Source organism: Cydia fagiglandana, chromosome 13 (assembly GCF_963556715.1).
Source record: "Cydia fagiglandana chromosome 13, ilCydFagi1.1, whole genome shotgun sequence".
Classification (NCBI taxonomy): domain Eukaryota; kingdom Metazoa; phylum Arthropoda; class Insecta; order Lepidoptera; family Tortricidae; genus Cydia; species Cydia fagiglandana.
The window spans coordinates 11391294-11418021 of record NC_085944.1 but is presented as its reverse complement, the minus strand read 5'-3'; the positions used below and the strand labels follow the sequence as shown (position 1 = coordinate 11418021).

General features: G+C 40.2%; 1 protein-coding gene and 1 long non-coding RNA gene across 7 annotated transcripts; both read left to right on the top strand.

The window, feature by feature from the left end:
• Window positions 1-634: 634 nt before the first annotated feature.
• LOC134670257 (uncharacterized) lies at window positions 635-26728 on the top strand. Of its 6 annotated transcripts, none has more exons than XM_063528000.1 (21): window positions 635-900; window positions 1309-1416; window positions 2184-2317; window positions 2697-2891; window positions 5168-5263; window positions 7114-7224; window positions 8198-8391; window positions 9015-9150; window positions 9573-9655; window positions 10235-10374; window positions 14857-14967; window positions 16765-16883; window positions 16960-16995; window positions 17663-17821; window positions 18837-18965; window positions 19896-20138; window positions 20744-20833; window positions 21329-21466; window positions 21862-21990; window positions 23132-23288; window positions 23887-26728. In XM_063528000.1, the coding sequence occupies exons 2-21, from the start codon at window positions 1323-1325 to the stop codon at window positions 23994-23996; spliced, it is 2604 nt and encodes an 867-aa protein (XP_063384070.1). In that variant the 5' UTR covers window positions 635-900; window positions 1309-1322; the 3' UTR covers window positions 23997-26728. The 6 variants fall into 6 exon arrangements, with proteins under 6 accessions (XP_063384070.1, XP_063384067.1, XP_063384071.1 ...); XM_063527997.1 differs by having other exon boundaries at window positions 14818-14967; XM_063527999.1 differs by lacking the exon at window positions 635-900 and adding an exon at window positions 967-1114 and having other exon boundaries at window positions 14818-14967.
• On the top strand, window positions 11926-13888 carry LOC134670273 (uncharacterized). The gene is made up of 2 exons (XR_010099036.1): window positions 11926-12538; window positions 12709-13888. It is a non-coding gene; the product is annotated as an uncharacterized LOC134670273 (long non-coding RNA).

Below are 26728 nucleotides of genomic sequence, written 5' to 3'. Positions count from 1 at the left end.
TGACTTAACCAATCGCTATGAACTTACAAAACATGATGCAGAAAAAACATAGAGAACGAACAAATTACTTCCATCTGTAGTGATGGGCAAAGAACAGATAGTGATGTATTTTTAAGATGTTATCGAGAAATAATATTTATATAATGGATTTAGAAAGTAAGAAGGAAATGTTATTTCTTTATTTTAAATGATTGAATATTTGTGCAAAGGACATCATCAATCGACAGTTATCTTTCACAACCAATTGAAAAAATGTGAAAATTAACTGTACACCATGTTTGCATGTGTTTTTATTATATAATTCAGTATAATCCATAACATAGGTATATGTCTTGTCTTTATATAATTTTACATAAACTACATTGTGTTCGTAAATACCTACATGTTACCTAATTTAAACTTGTAAAAAGTCATGGTTAATTTTGTGGTTAATCCATTAAATCATTCCTTAAAGTTTAAAAGGAAATAAAGTAATTAAATATCATGTTTGAAGATATCTATTTCATTCCTTCAATTGCTGAACTAGCTGTTGAAATTAGATTAAAATATTCCTAAAAATCCTAGGCTGAATGATTTCGGTAAAAAAAGACGGCGAAATAAAATGTCGGCAAAAGCTTACGCCGACAATTGACGGTAAGTTTGTTATAGCTTGCGTTTTTTTTTGTATATTCATGATTGGTCAAACATATGTCATATCACGAATTCTATTGGCCAGAATTGTTTTTGTAAGCATAGAAAACGTATACTGTCGGCCATCACAAGAGGGCGCACTGAGGCGTCGGCCGACGCTGTTTTTTTTCCTCATAAAATATTTGATTCTTGCCGTAATTTGTTCCGTTTTGCGTGAGTGGTGTGAAAGGTTTCTATTTAGAAAAAAATAATTAATTTGACATTGTTTTGGTAAGTGTTGATAATTTTAAAGTGATTATGATTTAATTTAAATAAATAGTCGTCTTAAGCATCGTGGACATTCTAATTTTATCTCAACACAATCAGCGCAGCGCCAATGAGCGTCGTTATACTATCGTGTCGTGTGGCCTTTACATTTTAGTGCTTTTCTTAATTCTAAGAAATTAGTGACATATATTTGTTATTAAACACATCGTAAAGAAAGGTAAATTTATTAATTTTGATTTCCTAGATTTTTTTCATATTAACAGTTGTTTGTTGACATTATATTTTAAGTCACAAAGTGAGTTGGCGGGAAGCCGCCGGCCTAGATTTTGGAAGGTTATAAATCATAACATATTTCAATAACTTTTCTTTCGGTGTGTTGCTGCGTGTTTAACTGATTAAAATTATTCCCAGATCCTCTAAGCACGATGACTTCCATAGAGGATGGAGAGACGCACGCGTCTGAGGACGTACCAGCGGGAAACCCGGATGATTTAGCCAAAAACCCTAGTGCACTGAAAGGTAAACCCTTAATTTGTTCTGATAAATATACACAGCCTAGTATTACTATTATTTTTCGTTCCATAGAACTGTTAACTAAGGAAATGAAGTAGAAACACACAACTTCTTGAATGGGCAAGACTGAAAAAAAATCCTCAATTCAAGCCTCATCGCAATCAAGTCCTCTTATCATACAAGAATAGAGATGGGTGTTATAGGGTGGTTTTTAGGGTTCCGTACCCAAAGGGTAAAACGGGACCCCTATTACTAAGACTTCGCTGTCCGTCCGTCCGTCCGTCCGTCTGTCACCAGGCTGTATCTCACGAACCGTGATAGCTAGACAGTTGAAATTTTTCACAGATGATGTATTTCTATTGCTGCTATAACACAAATACTAAAAATAGAATAAAATAAAGATTTAAATGGGGCTCCCATACAACAAACGTGATTTTTGACCAAAGTTAAGCAACGTCGGGAGTGGTCAGTACTTGGATGGGTGACCGTCTTTTTTTTGCTTTTTTTTCGTTTTTTTTTGTATATGGTACGGAACCCTACGTGCGCGAGTCCGACTCGCACTTGCCCGGTTTTTTTTTTATACCTTCGCTCTATCCTCCTAAGGCCATACAAAAGAAATTTTGCGTTGTTTTGAAATTGAACAAAACAAAGCAAAAGCAACTCTGTTCCAATTGCATATGATTTAAAATTTATCAAACTGAAGAAGTACTATAGGTCTTTGGGCCTTAGGAGGCTATACAACTAATGTTAATGTCAATACTTGTCTTTTTCAGAGGCCAATGAGCAGATGGCAACCTTAGATGTGCTTGTGTGTGGTCAGTGCCACTCTGCATTCCACTTTATTGAAGAGTTCAATGACCACAAGGCAGCCAATAGTTGTTCTTCCAAGTCGCCAGTAAGAGATAGTGTAAGTATTCTAGGTGTCCAATTATTTCCTGGGTCCCTTTGTTATTTATTTATGAAGCTATACATCTGCTATCAAGGCCAATACATTCACACACGCATATATATACAAACACACAGTCAGCACACACACCACATGTTGAAAATAATTTGCACTTTGGTTATCTGTATTCCTAAGGTATATTTTTAAGTAAATAGAGTATTAATGTTACAAAACTTCAGTAATAAAGGCTATTTTTATTTATTTTATTATTCCTAAATCAGGAATTTCTAATCTATTTATTCAATTAAATATCTGTTTATTCTGTTTTAAATAGTTTGCTGAGACAGATGACACTATTTTTATATTGAATGATATTAATTTAACATGTAATTTTTTTTAGAATGAAAGCAAAGCCCAAGTATGGGCGTTCCTCCTATGGAAGTGTTCATCAGCGCGGGACGGGACCAACATCAGCTCAGACAACAGTTGGAAGCTGTACCAGCAGTGGTGCCGCATGCCGGAGTCTCAGAGGACCGCGTGGATCACAGCCGGCTCCAATGTGCAAGCTTTATCCAAATTTGCTCATGCTAAAGTTGTGAGTATAATATCACTTTATTGTAAGAATGAGGGAGGAAGCCAAGGTGTAGTATTAAAATAAAGTAACTATTTATAAGAATTGACAAAACAATTATTTAGGGTGCGAAGTCGTGTTTCAGTAACGTCTTGGTCACATTCCTGACAAAATGTATGGGATTTGACAATGACTGTCAGTTTTGTGTCGATTGCTAACTGGCCACTGGCCGTTAATCTTACATAGTTAAGTGAAAATGCCCTTAGATCTCCACCATAGACTAGGAATCCTCTAGACCGAGTTTAGAGCAATTATTTCATGCAACCGATGATGCTAAAAATGCGGGGGTGCGCGGGACGAGGTGAGCGAAGTCCCGTGCCGTGATTGGTCCGTTCAAAGACACGGACGTTACACAACGACACTTTTGACTCGAACATGGAGTAAAATCAGTGGCGGTACTTCCATACAAGCCCAAAAGCCGGGCTTGCCTTAGTTGCCTTACCGAAATTACGTAGTGATAAGATCAATATTAGATTATTTTAAAGCCGCGCGCCAAAAGAACCCGTGTTATTAAATTCAAGCCACAGCGCTCCGACCGCGGCGCGTGTTGCAAATTTTTGCCGTGGCGCCTCATCCGCGCGGAAGAAATCAGTCGCAGGTTATGCTCGCTATCCTGCTGGCACTCGTCGGCTTGCAACCGGGCTTGCTTTTTCGTCCCGCTCTTTAGCGCTCCAGCCTACAAACCGCCATATAATGAATGTAACTATTTGTTGGTATATATAGCACTTTTGTACGGCGATTTAAGCCTGGCTTTTGGTGTGAAGTTAGCTGCATAGCTGCATAAGTTTGCACGAACGCGAGTTTCATGCGCGTTGACTTCAACTGTATTATTATTTAGTCAAAACAAAAGCTGAATTAGTGAAAGTGGATTTGTTTGTTTGTTGTGGCGTTTATAAGTGTTTAATTCGTTATTAATGGATGAAGTTGTTCCACGTATTACTCAACGAAGGCAAGGTAAAATCGTTAAATTCATTTTGTGGATAAATTATATCTAGTAATAGTATGCCGTATGCCCTTAGTGCGCTATGATTAGCTCGCCTCGATACGCTAGCAGAATGCATTTGAGCCCGAAGAGTGAAGATTGGACAGTTATTACGAAAACATATCTTTCGGCTTGCCTTACTCCAAAACCCTGGGCACGCCACTGAGTAAAATTACCGTATGCGTGGCAAAGGGGGTAGCGCGACTATGCTAAGTCTGGTGGATGTTTTGTCTGTGATCTCCACTTAATCCCACAATCTAAATTCGTACATTGTCACAAGCCTACAACTTTTACTATTGATTGAAATTCTACTGTAGTTCAACCTCTACACTCACGAGTTCACCTCCAGCCAGAAGCTAAGTGGCGGATTTGCCCTAAAGCCCAGTAGGCCTGGACCTAGAGCGGCAAAATATTAGGAGAAAGGAGTGCCTAGTAGTTACTACAGGGCCTGAGGGTGAGGCCTACGGCGGCCAACACTGCAAATCCGTCACTGCAGAAGCTAGTTATAGGAATTAACTATCTGGGAGTATATAAATGATAATCCGATATACTTAAGGGGCTACCCGAGGTTTTCATCGATTTTTGACAAGTTTTGAATCATATCTTCTTTTTTTGCACTACAGATAGAATTATAAGACAAACGGTTATCGACTCTTCAATCTTTTATCTCCAGTTTTGTCTACCGGATTTTGAAAAAAATGAATCCTAATTTTTTTATGAATTTTTTAAACATTGTCTAAAAAAGCACTTTTTTCGTATCTAGTTTGCAATGAAGGATCTTACATGTACGAAATCTACATATTTGGGTTCGTCTTTGAAGTCTCGAAAATCGTGTCCAAGGTTTTAATTTTAAACTAATTAACACAAAAGTTATGGCCAGAAAACCAGTTTTTTAGCCTAAAATTGTTCAACTTTGATGCCAAATATCTCGAATACAGTGAACTTTAAAGTAAATATGGGATACTATATTGCTTAAAGCCGTTGCTGTTACTACGATAAGCTACAAAAAACATTAGAAAACTAAGGGATTCAGATCGAAGGTCATTGGCGTGGGGGAGCCCCTTAATTAGAACATGTATTACTTAGTACACGGCCGGGGGACAACTAAGGAGCAAGCCGCGCGGTGGGCATTCCGTATAGCGCGGGGAATGCTGACCACGTAATCTGTCCCTATACTAGTTGTTTCTCTATTCTTTACCTATATCATAAGAACATTGTGATACCTGGATTTCTGGAACTGGAATGGAACTTTTCCCAGATGGAATTGAAGACTGATGACCAGCTGGTGCCTGTACAAGCAGTAACACAAGTAACAGAGGTCAAGAAACGCGGACGACCAAGAAAGGTCCTCAAGGTCAGTATAATACCTCAGTTCATCTTTGTAATTAAAATTACTGTTCATATAATCCTGAAAAAAAGGATATACGATAATTATACTTTTTAATCAATCGATTTTACTTAGAGAAAAGGGCCTTCAAAAATCTATCAATAAACATTGAACTTATATTCATAAAAATTTACAACCCCCTACACTATAGGTATGCCAATAAAATCCATGTTATGCAATAAATGCCTTACATCATTTTTCACGCCACTGTTCGGAAATGTAGCAATAGATGGTCTAAAACCAAGCTGGAAAGTAGGCAATAGCTGTAGCACCTGAACCACCACTACTACAATGTTTCATTGTTATCATCATCTGTCATTGGTGACAGTTCGCTACAGCAATGAGTATCATTTAAAACATAAAAAAACAATAAAAGGTCTTTTTTTGCGCAACTTTTTCCTTCAAAAATAAAATTAGGTTATTTATAGAACCAATTTCGTGTTTAAAAAAAAAAGAAATGACAAAACCATTCACTTCATTTTTTTTTAACAATTATCCATTCAGTTCACGCTTAAGGCGTTTTTGACCTTTGTAGCTGTTTGTGGTTTTTTTAGCAAAAACGCTTCTAATTTTAGAGTCGGTTTGAAGCAAATAACAGAAAAACGCCTCTTAAAAGTGGTAAAAAAAGTAAAAAAGGCGGGATCTGAAAATACTTACTGAATTGGATAGTGTATATTGTGTTTGACTAAAAAATATAAGAAACGCGTATCTACGCTCGCTATAAAAATGAGTTCTTCTAGTGAAGAAAATGATATTCTTAAGCTGACGCCTACCGAAATTCAAGAGACAGTACAGGCAGTGGCTAGTAATTTGCTACCAGAGAAATCGCGGGCTAGTACTTATAGTTATGTAAATGTTTTCTTATTTCCTCGCAGTAGTCGTGAAAAGCACTATGTAATGCCTCGGCCGGAAACGCTAAAGATGGACTCGTATTATTCGAGGGCCTCCACTAACGTGTCGGCCCTCGAACTCACTCGTCCATCTTTTAGCGGTTTTCCGTCCTCTCCTACAATGTACTATTGGACAAGAGCTGATATTTTTCAAACTGCTGGATCGATTTAGCGAAGAACCACCGCATGAAAAGTCGCCTTCATGTAATAAATCCGCATCGAAATCGGCCCATCCGTTGGAGAGCTGCCATGCCACAGACAGACACACAGACATTGACGTCAAACATTATATAACACCCCTCATTTTTCGTCAGGAGTTAAAAACGAAAAATCATTTGATTAAATGATAATTTTGAGCATGTATCATTTTCTCTAAAATACGTCCATTCTAACATTATGGTGCAGCATGCCTTTGATGTGTAAATCAGGGGATGCAAGCAATACATAAATACCTACTACTTGACATATCCTAAAACTTGGGCATTTGTAAAAATAGAGGGCGATTCTATATTCCCACAAGTTGTTGCTCATATTCGTACTCGTATCGCAATGATATAAGTATATAACTAATAATAATAATTATTATTATAATAATTGTTATAATGGTATAAGTATGACCTATCTATATTTATATAAATATAGATAGGTCATACTTATACATAAGGAGTACAAAAATATTCCATATTTTATTTCTACACCTATGAAGACATCTGTTATTTTTTATTAATTTTCGCATTCCATTCATCTTTCTCATACTGGTTGTTGAACGTGAGCTTGTCTCTTTCGGTGAGCGGGAGCTCGTTAGGACGTGCACATTCCTCGCTTGTCCAGGCGCGACTAATGGCAACTTGTACAATTTGTCACAAAGCGCTTCAATTTTGGAACTCCTATAGCATATCTTGAGTTATAATAAATCATTGCTCGTAGGAGGATTCCGAGACTCAGCCCTCAGGTGAAGAAAGCGATGGTATGGTTAGAGCTAGTCCTGCCCAGAAGACTGTATACAACAAAACGCCACTTAGTGCGATAAAAGCCAAGGTACACTTTAAAGTTTCCTTGTATGTATCTATGTATTCAACGACCTGAATGTTACGTTAAAAATAACGTCAGCAATCGGGATCGAATTTAATTTATAGAAAGCATGTGATGAATGTACCAAATGTAATGACATATGCTGCTTCTAGTAGTTAATTATGTGCCTGGCTTTGCTTTCAGTTGGCCTTCTGCATTATTAAAGGACTAGTTATTCGTTTAGATATCATATCGTCTAGATACAGCATATTATGTACTCCCACTTTCGCATTTACGGAGACTTATGCTTTATGTAGTGTTTGTCCCGTGCGTGCTGAAAGAGCTAGCGTTAAACAAAAATGAATAGTGTTTTTTGTGGAATGTATTTATTTAATTTGTTTCTTTATTTGTACGCCCGTATGAAATAAATAATTGGTGATAAGTTAGAACGTATTTCGAAGGTGACGTCGAGCCTATCTAGGAAGAAAATTTAAGTGCACGAATTTATGACTCTTAGATGTTTTCTATGTATTTCATGTATTCAATCATGTGTTTAATATGTATTATATTTTTTTGAATCGTGCAGAAAATAAATAATAAATAATAATAAATAAATAAATATTATAGGACATTCTTACACAGATTGACTAAGTCCCACAGTGAGCTCAAGAAGGCTTGTGTTGTGGGTACTGAGACAACGATATATATAATATACAAATACTTAAATACATAGAAAACACCCATGACTCAGGAACAAATATCTGTATCATCATACAAATAAATGCCCTTACTGGGATTCGAACCCAGGACCATCGGCTTCGCAGGCAGGGTCACTACCCACTAGGCCAGACTGGTCGTCAAAATGATTCTGAAGTGAAAGAAAATGCGTCAATGTATCTTATTTCAATCCTCGGTACAGTGAATCATGGGCAATGGCCTATTTTATGTGTAATTCTTCAAATTCTTCCGTCAAAATGTTATTCTATTAATTAATTCGCAGGAATTAGCGGACAAGGAATCCGTCCGTAATGCCCAAGAACGCGTGCCGCCGGAAGAGCGCATCGCGCGCCGCACCGAGCGCGAGGGCGACCCCGCCGACGCCGGCGAATATGTCGTGGAGAAGATCCTCGCCAAGAGGTTCAACCCCCGGCGGAAACAGTACGAGTACCTGCTCAAGTGGGAGGGATATCCGCAGTAAGATATTTTCTTCTACATTGTTTTTATAGTACGTTACAGGGCGACCCTGCCAATACTATGTTGCCAAGTAGTAGGGACGGTTAAGGTCCTCGCCAAGAGGTTCAACCCTCGTCGGAAACGGTACGAGTACCTGCTCAAGTGGGAGGGATATCCGCAGTAAGATATATTCTACATTGTTTTTATAGTACGTTACAGGGCGACCCTGCCACTACTAGCTATAGTATACGCCAAACGATCGTTCCGATAGGGTAATAAACCGAGCTGTCAACAAGGACGCGGCTAAAGTCGATATTGCTTATCGATGAATTACGCTTGCTCGATGAAACAATATGGCACGTATTTAACCGGTCAACTAAATACTAGCGAGCATGTTGCCAAGAAGTAGGTACGTTAACGGTCCTCGTCAAGAGGTTCAACTCCCGGTTGAAACAGCACGAGTACCTCCTCATGTGGGAGGGATATCCGCAGCAAGATAATATATATTCTACGCTGTTTCAAAAGTAAGTTATAGGGCCACCCTGCAGACCCGGGCGAATAGGTACCTACGTTACTGATCCTCGCTGAGAGGTTCAACTCCCGGCGAAGTCCGAACCAATCTTCAATATGTATTTTTTTTGCAGTGAACAGAACACATGGGAGCCGATAGAGAACATGGAGACCTGCAAGCATCTTCTAGAAGCATTCGAGAAGCAGCTGGCGCGGCAGAAGGAGCTCAAGGCCCTGCGCGCGCAGCAGCAGCAACAGCATCCCGTCCAGGTCAGAACACTAGTTTTAAAATTGGCGAATTTGGTATATACTTTTATATATTGATCAAATAAGTAACACAGCATTACAGTATAAAACCAAGGCACTGTGAAACTACAAAATAAAAGAAAAGACAAAGAAAAACACATAAAAATGAAATAAACTAAACATTGGATTACAGCGACGACGTAATAACGTAGTTCCGTAGCGTCGTCTGACTCGGCGTAGGGTTCGGCAGGTTGCCCCGGAACCGCCGAAACAGCACACCCTTCGGCCAGAAGTCCGCGCTTGCGATGGTGTCCTGCAGCGGCCGCGGCACGCGCACCACAAATGAACTGAAGTGCAGATAGTGACGCGACTGTAGACTGTGTGTGTGTTTCTATTTTATGTACATTAAATAGAAAGCATTGAATAAAGTTTGTTTTTTGTTATAGGTGAAACAAATCAGCACACCACTTCCGCAAATAGTGAAACAAATGGTTAAGAAAACGGAAAGTCCCGCTTTGACTCCTACTGGGTAAGTAAACTCTGACGTGATCTGTACTAAATCGTTTATTTTTAAATAATTATTTAGTTATTTTTCTACTTAGGCTAGGTCATAACATGAATATAAAAGTAAAATACAAAAACACTTAAAAATACGTATAAACATAAACACATTATAAAAAACCTAACCTAGGGTGCCGCCAGCAGCGGGGCAAGGCCCAAGCTACCGGTGGTCAGGGTCGCAGAGCGAGGAACCGGCGGACTATCCTCGCCGTGTCCAAGATCACCGCCTTCTGCATCTGACCCTTGATCCATCCACCTAGCGAAAGTTTCTCAAGATGTTTTAAATAATAATAATATTTTTTTTATAGAACACTAATTAATATGCATGTACGAATATGCATACATATTTGTACACACCCATTTAGGCGCGAGAAATCAAATAAAAAAAAAATTGTCCTTTTAATATCAAACAAGGTTACACACAGGCAATGTCTAATGCCGCGCGGTGTAGCACTGCCACTTAATAATGGCATGTACTTATGTTAAAGACATGCCTCACCCTCTTATATGTCACGTATTAATAATTTTCATATTATCTGCGATACAGACGCCTGCAGCGGTCTTCTAAAGTGCGCGCTCTCGACCAAGTGAAAGCGTGGTGCGGCGCCGAGGACGAGCCAGCCGCCAAGCGCGTCAAGAAAGAGGCCTCCAGCGAGGATGAAGATTACTCCGATGGGGACGCTAAAGGTAGATCAGAACTTAGAAACATACTATAGACAGACAGACACACAACGGGATATAGCATGAACGTTTTAAGATGTCCGAATTGTAGAAAGAGCTGTTAACTCCTTCAAAAACTCAAATATGTTTCAAGTAGTCGTTTTGTGAATTTATTACGGAGACCAGGGACTGACTGACACAACCTACTTTATGGAAAACTTAACATATGTGACGTTTCCAACCAAAAGGTACCACATTTTCGGTTGTCGATAAGGCTGATTTCAAATTGAAGCTATATAGAAATAGCGCCTTATTGTCAACCGACAATAAGTACCCTTTTGATTGAGAAAGGCACATAGTTTCAATCAAAATAATTCCTTTTCCACGCTATCTTATTAGAAGCACAAAATACCAGTAAGTAATAGGTTAAGTACCTATAAACAAGATATGACCATGCGTTCCAACAGTAACAAAACCTTTTCATTCATTCTGATACTGTACCATCGCCCTCACTGTTAACTGTACATGCGTGGACTTTATGCCTTTTGTAATAAGGACCACCCATGTACAGTTAGGACATAGAGTAAGTAAGACAAGAGTGCTCACTCCATACATCACTTTGGGTCCCAGAAATATTAGTATTTCCATAGCAACTTTCATAGTCGACATCTAGCATCGAGTAGCGGAATTATCAGTACTTTAAGAGCCCTTATTCCTTAGAGCGTTCGCCGGTTTTGCGAAATAACACTCGATAGATGGCGCTGGCGCTTGATACGCGAGCGCCGGCAAAGCTATGCGCGTTTCAACGCAGACGAGAATAATATTGATACTTTTCAATTTAATTTGCAAGTAAATTTATTTTAACGTTATATTGGCACTCTTTTATAAGCATGATAGTAGTGAATAGAGTGTATGTGTTGAGAAAATATATAACCAACGACGAATAAATAATAATGATTGTTTACCTATGTCATGGAATTATTGCGACAAGTTCATCCATGAACTATTCAAGTCAGTTCACCAAGGAAGTTGAATAATTAAATGTTTGAAAGATAAGATTATACTAAATTATAGTATATATACATACGGTGTTGCTTATTTCGTCGAAATTGAAATTTTCTATGTCTCACCCCCTTAAATTGTTCTCTTTCACTAAAAAACAAATGTGTATTTTTTTCAGAATTTTCAATTATGTTTTAGGGGTCGCTACCGAATTTTGAAAATTTGCACTCTCCATACAAGATTATTTTTTTGTCTTTTTTCTTGTTTTTTTTTATATGAATCAATGGGTCAGGATCAGGAAAATAATACCACTATTTTTTTAAAGCTTATTATGCGTGTTTTAGGCGTTCTAAATATTCATTCAGCAGTGCGCACTCCTAAAATAGGAATAAAAATTAAAATATATTGACTATACCTAGTATTGAATTACATGTAAATAGCTTTCATATACTTTGACTCACTGTCTCACTAATTAAACTCACAACTTGATCTTGATATCTGTATCATTTAAGCCACTAGGCCAAGTTTGGTATCGTTTTCGTATAAATCGGGGGTGCCAAATTCATTATCATCATCATCATCATCATCATCAGGTGTCATCATAATGACACCATTCCGAAGTAAAAACACATAAAATATGAAGAAAAAAAATACTTTTTATAATTCCTCTTCACACTTAAACTGCTGAACCAATTTAGTTAAACCCACATTATAGACGGGTCTAACGCGGGTATGTGAGTTAATATGTGTTCAAAACGCGAAAGTTTAAAATATTCAATTTAGTTCATATTTGGTAGGTACAGAGATAGTTTGAGTCCCAGGGAATAACATAGCAAACTTTTAATCTCAAAAATTATCCCTTAAGGATGTGAAAAGGGAGGAAGCAAATGAAGCTTTATTTGTAAGTATATAAAATAAAATAATATTAATAATCTATCAACCGCATCTAGATCGATAGTGCTCGTCAAGGCAAATCTATTGAGCCCAAATACGATGGAGTTATGATGAGTAGATTCGGAGTTCTGGTGACCAACTCCTGTCTCCATCATGAGAACCTGGGCTTCATCTAGATCGATGGTGCTTGTCGGGGCAAATCTATTGATCCCAAACACGATGGAGTTATAATGAGTAGATTAGGACTTCTGGCGACCAACTCCTAACTCCATCTCATTAATGGAGTCAGGAGTTGGTCATATCATATCATATCATTTATTCAGTAATGGTCATACATTGTCATTTATATATACAATTCACTTAATGAACTAAGGATAGTAGAATTAACTAAAAAATTTACATGTCAATTTGCATAATAAAAGATGGAATGTTCATATTTTTATATAAGTAAAAAATAAATGTCAGGTCACCAGAAGGGGCTCGTGACTCTGGACATCATCTAGATAGATGGTGCTCGTCAGGGCAAATCTAATGAGCCCAAACACCATGGAGTTATAATGAGTAGATGAGGATTTCTGGTGACCAACTCCTGACTCCATCATGAGAACCTGGACTTCATCTAGATCAATGGTGCTCGTCGGGGCAAATCTATTGAGCCCAAACACGATGGACTTATGATGAGTAGATTAGGACTTCTGGTGACCATCTCATCATGGAGTCAGGAGTTGGTCACCAGAAGGGTCTCATGACCCTGGACCTCATCTAGATAGATGATGCTCGTCCGGGCAAATCTAATGAACCCAAACACGATGGAGTGATAATAAGTAGATTAGGAGTTCTGGTGACCAACTCCTGAGTCCATCATGAGAACCTGGACCTCATCTAGATCCGTGGTGTTCGTCAAGGCAAATCCATGGAGCCCAAACACGATGGAGTTAAGATGAGTAGATTAGGAGTTCGGTGGCCAATTCCTGACTCCATCAAGAGAACCTGGACATCATCCAGGTCGTCCGGGTATAATTAAAATGCAAACCCTAACCAGAATTCAAGTAACACTGAAAATCTATCACATAAGCGAGAGTCGGTTGTTAAAATTTAATATGGTGTGAAAAATGTACTCTCCCTTGGATCAAGATTTTCTAATCATAGTATACAACAGTTCTCGGAACTCGCTCAATGTTTACGAAGCAATGAGCGCCTGACGATCGAGCGCAGGTCCGTTCCCTAAGCGCGCTCGGCGGAGAATGAGCGCGCGGCGTCGCTGCAGCGTGATTTATAGGTCTTTTAAAAAAATATATATTTACGGCAAGGTAGGTCCTATAGTTATGATTTTTTTTTAATGAGTAAACATAAAGTTACAGTTTGTTAAAATATTTTTTTTGTGGCAAAATATAAGTCCAATTAGCGATAAAAAAATGTAATGTAACCCTGTTTTCACCAAAAAAATTAAGAAAACTCGGAAGGTGTTTTATCATGTTTTTTAAATGAAAGTTCGATTTTCAAGCATGTAAGCCCCTCGTACAACATATGATGAGTTGAATTGTAATCATTCATATACCAAATAATTCTTTTTTACTGCAAAATTGAGAGCCGAAACGACCCTTCTCACTGCAAATTTTGAAAAAGACTTCTAAGAAAACTCATTTATTTTAGGTTCAAAAAGAGAAAATGAAAATTAGAACATTTGCAGCCCCTAGTTTAAGAAATGATTATTTAAGTACGTTATCAGTTTTTGAATAAATACTAATAGTTACGTCGTAATCTTGAATGAAAAAGGAAGCATTTTGCAAAATACGCTCGTCTGTAGGAGTAAGGACTCTTAAGTAGTAGTAGTAGTAGTACTGTCAAGTGACAATAGATGTAGCACCGATCGGAAACTCTAATCTCAAATCTCAACAACATAAGACTTTCCAGTCGGTGCTACATCTATTGTCACTTGACAGTACTACTACTTAAAGTACTGATAATTCCGCTACTCGATGCTAGATGTCGACTATGAAAGTTGCTATGGAAATATTGGAAATACTAATATTTCTGGGACCAAAACTGATGTATGGAGTGAACACTCTTGTATTACTATATTTCTCTATGGTTAGGAGTGTTGTTTGTACAGTTGCATGTTGAAAAACAGTCTCGGTTTAATCCTTTGAACACCACGGCTCTCGTGTGCGGCGCGTCATCATAAACTTTGTCGGAATGCACGAAGGTTACAATAACTGCAATTAATAAAGCACCTATATAATAAATAATATACCTAATAAACATATATAATCACTAATATACTTAATCTAATTGTACAAAAAACTCGATCTCCTCTTGAATAAACTGTTTGCTGTGCCCTACAGGGTGTCATGTTGTACACAATTCTATGTAATAGGTTAAGATACAATGTGGTAAGCAATAAAGATTATGAGTATGAGGTTAATATTGGGCTGTAGCTGTCCGCGCCAGTTGACTTCTTTGGCGGTCAAAAGGTTAAACGTTTAAAACTATCCAGTTCAATACTATTGAGCGTCAATCACTTAAAAAACTCACTTTTATTACCGCATAACTGAGGGTAATAAAACGTTTCAGTTGACGCTCGGATACTAAACGGACAGTCGTCTCCAAAAGGTAACGTGGACCCGGAGCTGGTCAAGTCGCTGGGGCTCGGCGGCAAGGGCATGCCGAATATCAAGGGCGTCATCAAAGTCGATCCCAAGCACATGCCTAATCTTACCACTGGTAAGTTGTAGCTTTAGCCCATCGCACTGTGGGGGGACGACACACTTGTGATCGGACATGTAAATTTTCCTGTTTTTGATAATAACTTTTTATAGTAATTTGGTATAGTGCGTAGCTTTCAAACAGAGCCCGATGGCTAATCCTATTGTCTATTGTTAAGTAAAACCGCACGTGCTACTTACCTGCAAAAAAGGGTCTTCCTTATTCGATTTGGCACCTGAGCGCGGGCTAGTCCAACGCTCATAAAAACCAGTGTAGGTGCGCTCTCCGATAACGCGCCTTTATTACGCATCTCGAAAACACATTTTAGACTGGTTATGTAGCGTTCGACTCACCGGCACTCAGTAACCGATGTACTGGGTTGCCGGCGAGTTGAACGCACCACACACATCGTAACAAAATTAGTTCATTTTGAATCTTATTGCAATTTTCGTAGGAGCTGTAATGCAATACCCAGGTAAAGTGAACGAACGATTTTTTATGCAGGTGGTTGTGGCACGTGGCGCGTGCGATTTTACTTAACAATAGACAATAGGATTAGCCATCGGGCTCTGTTTGAAAGCTACGCACTATACAGATGTAGTGCATAGTTATTTTCCTTCGTATTTTCATGGAAGCGTGCGTGCCTTGTTATTTCAGTCAGTCTTAGTGCAAAAAGTACTGAGGTTATTGAGAAAAGTTAAAAACCGGGCAAGTGCGAGTCGGACCCGCGCACGAAGGGTTCCGTACCATAAAGCAAAAAAAAATGCAAAAAGAAAACGGTCACCCATCCAAGTACTGACCACGCCCGACGTTGCTTAACTTTGGTCAAAAATCACGTTTGCTGTATGGGAGCCCCACTTAAATCTTTATTTTATTCTGTTTTTAGTATTTGTTGTTATAGCGGCAACAGAAATACATCATCTGTGAAAATTTCAACTGTCTATCACGGTTCGTGAGATACGGCCTGGTGACAGACAGACGGACGGACGGACAGCGAAGTCTTAGTAATAGGGTCCCGTTTTACCCTTTGGGTACGGAACCCTAATAGCATGACAAATGCGAACGTTTCCGAGAAAATACGAAGGAAAACAATTATGCACTACATCTGTATTAGTCCTAGGTGCCTACCCAAGACGCTGCTCCGTAGCAAACGATACGGTAATGTCTCTGTCGCAATAATATGTAGGAGTGACAGAGAGAGAGAGAGATCACCGTTTCGTTCGGTACGGCGCAAACGATTGGCATGTTGGCTAGGCCCTCTGAACAGATTCCCAAGATCCTTACTAATTTTATGGATTTTTGTTAAGACAATGAAAAGTTATTGCCAAAAATAGTAAATTCTCATGTCGAACCACAAGTATGGCGTCGTTCCACTGTGCATCGCTTTGGGATCTGTGTCACAAGCTTTGCTATTGTATTTACAAAACTTATTTTAAAATTATTGTTGTAGATTCGTAGACATATTATGAAGTCACTCAATTGCTAATGAAGAAGCTTTCGATATGCAAGTCTTTGAAAATTTAAAGATCTTTAAATTGTCAAAAGAAAAATCCCGTAAATTAATTCCACAACACTCGCATAATGTATATTTAGGCACAAGTCTTAACATATTCACGTAAACTAGAAACATGTCCCTTTTTCTTTGAGAATACATGACATTAACCTAGTAACTTGCAATAGTGCAAATGCTTGTGATTTTGTTTGTGACATGCTTGTAGCTTGAACCCACCAATTCCCCGAATTTGCTCTCCTTAGCTTGGCGCCCTTGATATTCCTACATTTGCATGATTGTAACATACACTTTGTTGCCTACAGGCGTCTACATTATGTCCAAGAGCTCAGGGATAATGAAGATTGACTCGCCCGGCAAGCTCGGCCCGGGCCTTAATATAGACCAGGATGTTATTAGGAAACAGATCTTAGCTGCCAAACAGGTAAAAATTAACAATTACACAATATTTTAACTTTGTCCAAATGATGGGGGTGTTAAATACTATTTTTGTTTTATAGAAAAAGCAAGAAGAAAAGAAGGCAACACCCACACAGGTATAACTTTACATAATTCTCTAAAATAATTACTAAAGTAATGTCATGCATAAAGAAATAATAGTTGGTTGTGTTCAAAGTCAAGGTATCGTCTTGGGTCGTCCCATTCGTTTTTCGTCAAGTTCTTAAATTAGTCCTATTCTGCTTTCGTCACTCACTCTTCATTGAAAGCCACCGACGATTGTGACGAATGTAGAATGAGTGACAAAAGCAGAATAGGACTAATTTAAGAACTGGACGAAAAACGAATGGTACGACCCAAGACGATACCAAAGTCAATATTGTCAATAATACGCAAAGTTTACTATTCATATACAGTTCTTGTTATTATTTAAAAAGAATTTTTAACTGTGTGCTGCTCTGCAGCGGCGCCACCATAATGAATACCAATGAATTAAATATGACATTGAAAGTGGCGCCGCTGGGGACGGCGCCACTTTCAATGCCGATTATTTCGTTTCCTATCACAGGTACAGCCATAAACATCATAGGTACATAATGTACCTTTTAGGTACATCATTTCACCATAATTATAATTCATTGGTATTCATTATGATGGCGCCGCTGCAGAGCAGCACACTTAACTCCAGCATGTACCATAATTTAGCCTGATAAGTTTATATTTCTTGAATAGACACATCTAAAGCCTGAAATAATATTTGTACAGGTAAAGAAGACAATCGGCTCCGGCGGCCAGCAGGTGACGGAGAAGACGATCATCACACCTTCCGGACAGAAGATTATCCAGCGCACGATACACCGGCCCGTCGGGCAGTCGCCCGAGGGCAAGTCTCCAGTCACCATCCTCAACAAGAAACTAGCACAGGTTAGTTGTTTTTTTTTTTTTAATTATGAATGGACTTACTCATGGCCACAGACTAGCCGAGGCGTAGACGTGGCCTACGATGGAGCGAGCTCGCCCAGAAGGTGCCTGTTCACTCTTGATTTGAAGGTTGCCGGGTTATAAGAACACGGAAATATAGACGCCGGCAAGGAATTCCATTCCTTGGCAGTGCGCATAAGGAAAGTAGAAGCAAAGCGCTTCGTGCGAATTGGTGGAATATCTACCAAGTAAGGATGGAAACCGGCCGTGCGTCTAAAAGTCCGATGGTAGAATGGGGACGGTGGAATGAGCTCGTGTAGCTCTTGGGCACACTCCCCGAAGTGCAACCTGTAGAATACCGACAGGCTGGCGACTTTCCGCCGATGGGCCAAAGACTGAAGCTTAGCCGTTAGCTTCTTGTCGCCAATCATCCTCCTGGCTCTGCGCTCCACTGAGTCCAAAGCGGCGAGTTGATACTATTTATTTATAGACTTGCCCCCTTATTCATAAACGTTTACTAAAGTCGACAAGCCGATGATACTCGTTTGTCCCTTTCCGACGTATAGGTAAGATGGAAAGGGACAAAGGATTATTATCGGCTTGTCAACTTACGTTTATGAATTAGGTAAGGGGGTTAGACAGTGGAAATAGCCGAGGGCCATGACCATGACTAGCAAAATTTTAAAGAAAAAAGTACATTTTCAGAGTTATTGAAGTAAAACATTAAAACCCGCGCGATGGCCATATCTAGCGCAAGTAATGCGCGGCGTTCTATATCTTTTGTTTCGTTCTAATTTTCTGGCTTTAGGCGCGTTCTACACACTGCGATTAATTTGCGATGGTCACACTGGCATGTTTCGTAAGCACACGCACTTGCAATGACTGAAACCGCAAGAAATTAATCGCAGTGCGTTTAAGTCTTACGCCTCCTCTCCCTCCCCCTTATCCATTGTATAGCATCAGTGTGCGTTTCGTGACCTGCAGTGTGAGAGTGAAGATAACCGTGTGTATGTTGCAGGGCGACAGCCTGCTGCGGCGCGGCGCGGGGCGCGGGCGCGGCCGCGGCGGCATGCAGGTGGCCACGGCGGCCGGCAACATCGTGCGCATCCGCGACAAGTCGCAAGTGCTGCCCTTCGACTTCGACCAGGTACGTGATGATCTTTACGATTGCTTCATGTATGGATTAAACCGGATACTCATTAGCGAGCTGTAACCGTAACCGTGTGTACTGTAACCAAAAAACATAGTGTGTTCGCAAACCTACGAACCACGTACACACTATGTTTTTATGGTTACAGTACATGCAACGGTTACGGTTACGGCTCGTTAATGAGTATCCGGCTTTACGGTTCAACTTCAACTTGACTAGAATACATACGGTTGTTAGTAGAGTTAGACCAAGAAAAGTCTGCAACGATTTTGGTAGCCAACGCAATGCAAGTGCTATTTTTACTACGAAATCAGTGTTAGAAATTGAATAGGCTAATTTATATTGATATACATATTATATAATTTTCATGAAGAGATACATAAAAAAAATCTTACCATCAAAAGGAACACTATTTGATATGTACCTATGATTCAGTTTTTAAATATAAAACAATTGCAAACCCCGAAAAAAAGGCCTAAAATCACATACTAAAAATCATCAACTTTTGGGTTTTTCCAGGTTTTCCGACATCTCGTCTTAAAATAAATGTAATTTTTATAAATTAAAATACTGCGTAAATTTATGTAAAAAATCAGCAAACGGATTAGTATTGAAACTTGACAGTCTTAAAAATAAATATCAATCACCTCCAAAAGCACCTTTATTTCATAGGACAATGTTATGATGGAAATTTCCATCACCATGCAAAGAATGGTTAAAAATAGAGTTAATCAAATTGAAATAAAATGTTTAATGTAATAAGACAAAGACTAACCAGTTGCACCAACGACATTTGACAGACTGATCAACGTCAGCCGACGCGCCCCGGCGCCTTACTGTGAAACTTTCCATACATAATAATTTTGCGAACTCTTTAACGATACGAACATTTTGGTGCAACCGACCCTAACTGGTTTATTGTGACAGTCGGACGCGTCGTCGGACACGTCGGACGGCATCACGGACCCGTTCCCGGCGGACCCGGGCCCGCTGCCGCCCGTGTCGCCGGAGCGCGAGCTGACGCTGTGCCCGCTGACCGGGCGCCGCCTGGCGCGCGCCGAGGGCGAGCCCACGCCGCCGCCCACGCCCAGCCCGCCGCCCACGCCGCCCACCCCGCCCACCCCGCCCACCCCGCCGCCGCAGACCATACCCCAGCAGATGCTCATGAAGGTACACTATTAACCGAGACACCTTGCAAAAAATATTTCGCTGATCATTTAGGTTGCCACTCTGGTTGACAACTCGAGCAATTTACGAGTTATGTCACAAGGCGGACACGCCATACATCTAAAATCATTTGCGTTTATATGTGTGCGCAGCATAGACGTGTATAGACGATACGAGCGTCATTGTGTATGTGTGGGCAAGTCGCTTTACTGAGAGGACGCTAGAAGCCCGACAGATTTATGTCGCGGCCAGTCGCGGGGCGAGGTAATGCGAGTCGGGGCGGGGCGGTGCGTGGCCGTTCTGTATGATTACTTACTATGATTGATTACTTATTCCGCGGTTATGTGTCCACTACGTGTTACATGCTTACTTTATGCTAAGTACATGCTATGTTTGCTAATAGGATAAAAAAGAAGTATGAGAGACACCTTACACGCGTTATAATTATTGGATTGTTTTCTCATTTTTAGCGTTCCGTACCAAATGATAAATTTCGTGAAGAAAGTTATGAAAACTTTGTTGTGTGTCTTACAGACTTTTTTATTGAATGATACATGACGCCAATTCATCGAGTTTTGATTTGACTGATACATATGTGTGTCATACAGGTGGAGATGTCCCCAGGAGGCACGACCGGCATGTTAGTCCAAGGCGATGGAACGCAGCAATCTTTGCCTGTATTGACGGACGACGACGGCGTAAGTGTTGCACATTTTCTGACTAATACTTTACCTCAAAGTAATAACAGGTTTTGACAATAGAGAATATTACGCGAAACTCTGCGTCCCATCACAATCTGGGGGTCTACCGCGAAACAAGTAAATCGAAATTTCGTTATCTAACCTCTCTATCACTCTTGCATATTCAGGCGATAAAGAGGCAGATAACTAAATTTCGATTTTTGCGTTTCCCGGTAAGCCTTTGTTAAAAAACCACCTTAATGCATCAATGTCGTATTTTTTTGTCTGTGAAAACTAGCCAAAAACAGTGTAAGGTACAGTACTTTATGGATTACTAGAAGCGCTAGTGCTGCACTCTGGCGGCAGAACATTGCAGTAATATCCCCTATTGACTTTAAATTAATTAAGTATCTGAGAAAATAAAGCAAGCTTGAGACTGTTTGTAACTCATTGTAAAATTTTTTTTTGTGGATACAATGAAAATCTAACCCGCCTAAATGATTTATCAAACAGACGGAGGTGAAAATGGAAGCACATGCGGTGAAGCAACTATTAGAGGACGGCGGAGAAGGCGAGGGTGAGGAGGTGGGGCTGCTCCAAGCCGGCCACCCGCCCATCATGATCCGCGGGGAGGACGGCGTGCTCTACCAGGTCAGTGTCACTCCACGAAACAGAGGGCCTACCAACAACATCGTTATCTGCCTCTCTATCGCTCTTGCGTATTCGAGCGATAGATGAGCCAATAAAAAAAATTCGAATTTTGTTTTTCGCGGTAGGGCCTCAGGCGTCAGCGTCGGACGTGCGTTTTGTGGCCTAAAGTTACTCTTCGAAGGCCGCAAAAATATGTGCCAGGTTGTTATGGCTCTACAAATAAGATCGTGTCAGATATTTTTGCGGCCTTCGTTGTGTAACATATCAATGCAGGTGACTGTACTATGAATGCCTATTCAAATTTAATATTGATTAATTAGTAATTTAAAGATGGTAGTCACTGAGTATGTACTACGTGTTAGAAGACTTGGATTAAATCAGCTTGACTTCGACAGGTGGCCGGCGAGAACGAAGCTGGGCAGACGTTATTGGTGGCCGCCGAGGGCATGGAGGGCGCCGTGGAGGGGGTCGAGGGCGGCGCCGACGGAGACGGCGTCATGTACGTCACGCGCGAGGACGGACAGGTCAGTCACAACATACCAGACACAGGTGGCGGGGAAACGAAGCTGGGCAGACGTTACTGGTGGCCGCCGAGGACATGGAGGGGGTCGAGGGCGGCGCCGACGGCGACGGCGTCTTGTACAGTCACCTGCAATAATATAGTAACATATTTTTTCTCAAAAATGGACGGCAAAGTCGACTTTGCCGTCTAAAAAATCGGTCGCGAAGCGCGTAGTTTATGGTTAGTCAAAAATTAAAAAGTTAAAAACATTGCAGTCTCGATTTTGGGACTGCAATGTTGCATACAAATTCCATTATTTGTCGAGTTCCAAACTTTTTAAAAGTTGAAATGGCCATATCAAATGAAGGCACAGGCCCAATAAACAGCCAAACAGATGATTAGTACCGCGACTATTTAGGTGTCTCAAATAGGTTGGCGTATTTTTGGCAGAAAAATACACTTCTATTTTTTTATTAAAAAAATAAAAAGGCGGCAACGGCTTTTCTCTGTGAAAATATATACGGAAGAACGTTGCTTTTGTAAAATATTTCTATGATATTTATATTTCTTGCACCATTTTTGAGAAAAGCACTATATATGACTCGGCTGGAAGGCTACTTGCTGGCTTCGGATTCAATTAAACGGACTCCCAAGGTCGTCCGTTTAAAACGAATCCTCAGCCTGCAAGTAGCTACTTCCGAGCCTCGACAATAATGTACTATTGCAGGTGACTGTACGTCACGCGCGAGGACGGACAGGTCAGTCACAACATACCAGACACAAGGTGGAGGGGAAACGAAGCTGGGCAGACGCCGATGGAGGCGGCGTCATGCTTACATACTTTGGTTCGCTAACTTACATTGTACGGGAAGTTTCATGGTTCACTACTGAGTGACATTGACCAGCCTGTCAAGTGTGGTTGGTGCAACAGGCCCTTAGGATCGATTGCAGTAAATAGGTTGGAGGAAGGGATAGGTTGGAGATTGGAGGAAAGATGGCAGTAAATTTACAGTGGCTACATAATTTACTTTGACAATCCGTCTCTATACTCTATTCTCTTTGTGCTGAGTGAAATTGATCCACCTGTCATTTGTGGTCGGTACAACCGGTCCTACATCTCTTATGACTTGACTGATATTGAAACTTGCTATGTAATCTCGCAGGACGTGCTCGCGATCGATCCATCGCAGCTGGCGCAGCTGATGCCGGGCGGCGAGGCGCCGGCGCTGCAGCAGGTGGCCGTGCAGGTGGAGGGCGAGCCCGGCGAGGACGCCACGCAGGTCATCGCGCAGCTGGTGCAGGCCGACCTGCCCTCGCCAGGTGTGTTTCATACCTTAGCTAAGGCTGTGAGGATAACCCCCTTTATTCATAAAACTTTACGGGCCTGATTTAGTTAAATAATATTTTATCAGTGGGGAGAGTCCTGACTTCGGGTAAACTCGGCTCCGTTCGGCTCAGCATTGCTCCGAGCAATTATTAGGGTTGACACAACATCACGTCCCTGTGCGTGCACGACAAGATAAGATGGCTTGAATTTTGACAACCCTAAATAGCCGAAAGGGATAGTGCCATGTGTTAGACAGGGACAGCATGATTCAACCCTGAACCGCTGTCAAACTTCGGTTTTGTAGGAAGTTTCCTTTCTGTACGGTAGTACTATTATTTATTCTGTGATTTTATCCCTTTCTTACAAATACATAAGTCAAAATGACAGATAAGACAAACGATCCACAGTTAATTCAGGCCAGTAACGCGTTTATGAATAACGCCATAAACCTTTCCAGAACGCTCATCGGATAAGGCCCCTAACCAAAAAATGCCAACCCTAGTTGTAGAAAGCGGTCGTGTCTTTCATTTAATCCTGTTTTGACAAAAGAAACAAACAGTTAAAATCAACGTTTCTTTTTTATATTGTCAGGCGGCACGCGGCGCGTAGTCCTGCTACTGCCAGACGGAAGCTTCACGATGACGGAGCTGGACAAAGAGCAGTACGAGTCCATCACAGAGGCCGGCAAGGCGCAGGAGTGAGCCCTGGCGGCTTAAGACTGACTATGGCACACAACGCATCATTCATACTTAAACCTCTGATGACGATTGCCATACAAAGATAGAGTCCGACCAAAGGTTCGATTTATAAATTATGTTTCAAATTGTTTCGGCCCGAGGTTCAGTTTCGGTTGGACGATATACGTTGATTAAAGCAATCGACCCGAACACCTGGGAAACGGAAGCCCTTAAAAGAGCGGAGTGGCGTAACCTCTTACATGACGGCATAGCGAAGCATGATTAAGTCTGGCTCGATGATTTAAAGCAGAAAAGACTTCGGCTTCACAGGAACCATCAACGGATTCGCGTTTCACCTGCGATCTTTGTGGCAGGAAGTGTCGTGCTGCGATTCGACTTTACAGCCATAGGAAAAGGTGTGCCGCACCTCCGATCTCCGACGGCGCACAGACCTCTTCTTAATAAACTGTCGCTGCAACAATCATCTTCAAGATGCTGTGGCCAATGATGATGATGTATGTATGGCGGTCGGCATCAGCGTCGAGCACGCTCGGTTAAGAGTGACGCTACACTAAGGAGGTATAATATTCAAATAAACTTACGGTTTAATCTGCTCTTACACTTACCATAACATTGCAAGGTACTAAAATATTCACCACTTTTATTAGTCCGTAGCTGATGTAAGATAAACCCGCGTATTCCTAGTTGTATAAAGATGCGATCTTAAGTAAACTGAAGAGAAATATGTAAATAGAGTATGATCGGCTATTTGTACAGGTGGTACATGGTTGGGTGTGTAAGCTCATTTAGTTAATGTTTAGGTATAATTTATGTGACCACGAAATTTATTTAAGGCAGTGAATTAATTATGCCTTATTTTATTTAATAAAATATCTTTCTTTTTGCCAATCCAAGATAATCTGCAGCAATGTAATAAATTCGTATGCTTGAACTGAATTGAAACAACCTAAGCATCTGCGATTTATTGTAGGTAAAATTAAATTGTCAACACGGCGAAATACAGCATTCAAAAACACTACTACGTCATAAGATAGCAGTAATAAAACATATCAATAAATTTACTTACATCATTTCCTTTTTTAACTCGTTCTAGTGTCTTTGTAAGGCGGTTGTACGATTGGCGTCAGGTGAGCGTTTAAGGGCTGATTTAGACGGCGCGCGAACTCGCATGCGATTTTAGTTACAATGCGGACTGTTGGTTACGTCCAATTCAACCGACCGATCAAAAACTGCAATGTAATGAAACTCGCATGCGAGTTCTCGCATCGTCTAAATTAGCCCTCGACTATGTTTGTCACGCAATGAATAATATGCAATATATATTAGTCGTTAGCTGGTCACTGTCTGGCCAAACACACTCGCCCGCGAAGAAAGTGCCCTTGTGGCCTATTTGCTGAATTAATGTTGTAGTTTAACTTCTTAAACATGGCAACAATTTAGTATGGTTTTTTTTAAATTCCATTTTAAAGCCTGACCAGTAATATATGATCATTGTCAAGAGGGCGCTTTTATTCTAATGTATAGGCTGACAGTTCAGTATAATATGAAAAAATTAGTTCCATTGAAATTCTGCAACATGGCGCGTGATCATATATTCCTGGTCAGGCTTTATTTAATTCTACTATTTTATGTTGCACTATACCTAAAAGCTGCAATAGACTACCGCACCTAGCCCTTGGTGCGATGCGGCCCACCCAAGGCGCATTATCGATTTGTCGATAGTGTGTAAGGTGGTCGCCTCACGTGTGTTAAGGGCGCAGCTATAAGTTAGAACACGAAAGAGATATTTTGACCGCAGCAAGGTCGCGGTGCGTTGCGATAGTCTGTTACGGCTTTTAGCTAGATTTTGTTTTAAAGTTGCCTTTGTTACTTCATTATAGTAAAACCATCTAGAGTCTGTGCGGAAAGTGAAGAGTCGTAGAATGTATTTGATCCCATACGTTTCACGCATAGATGGTAGGATCCTATAGACGTGCTATACGCGTGCCTCCGTGAGGGACAAAACATATGCAATGCGACACTGTGATTGGTCGAATTTATTTGTTGCCCACCATAATCCATACTAAATTGACGGTGGTGAATAAAAAAATGTGAGACAAGGATAAACAATATTAGCGCTTTCGCTGCTACTCCTACTGAAAGATACATAAGACTATCCCGTTCAGCTATTTCCCCCACCCTACATGCCTGATCCAGTTATATACTAGATTCATGGTTTCACAACTCTTCTCTTTTTCCGCACAGACTTTACATGAAAATGTTCGTCTAAATGCATTGGATGAAATATAATAGAGAGTATTAACGAATATCATAATTAAACTTGATATACTCTGGATTCTACGGCTACACTGAATTAATATTTATGAAATGAGCACCTGGTGAAGTATTTTACGATTGCAGATTAATGAGTTTCTTTTATGAATACCATATATTGGACAAGAAGCATTGATTATAGAGAGTATAAATTCAAAGGTAATATAGACTGCTAGTTCTTTAAATAATTTAGCGCCTTAATTTGTAGTATTCTACATCTCTTCATGCATTGTATAAAATGACATTTATTTCCGATCTGAGCCAAGATTATATTAGTTAATTTGAAGATTAGGCTCGCCATAATTCTGCACTTACTAAATTGGTCAATAATATCATCATATTAGATGTATAATATAGTATGTAAAGTATTTTTGGTTTTATATATCTGTAACTATTTTAAATAAACATTATTTGCCACAAAA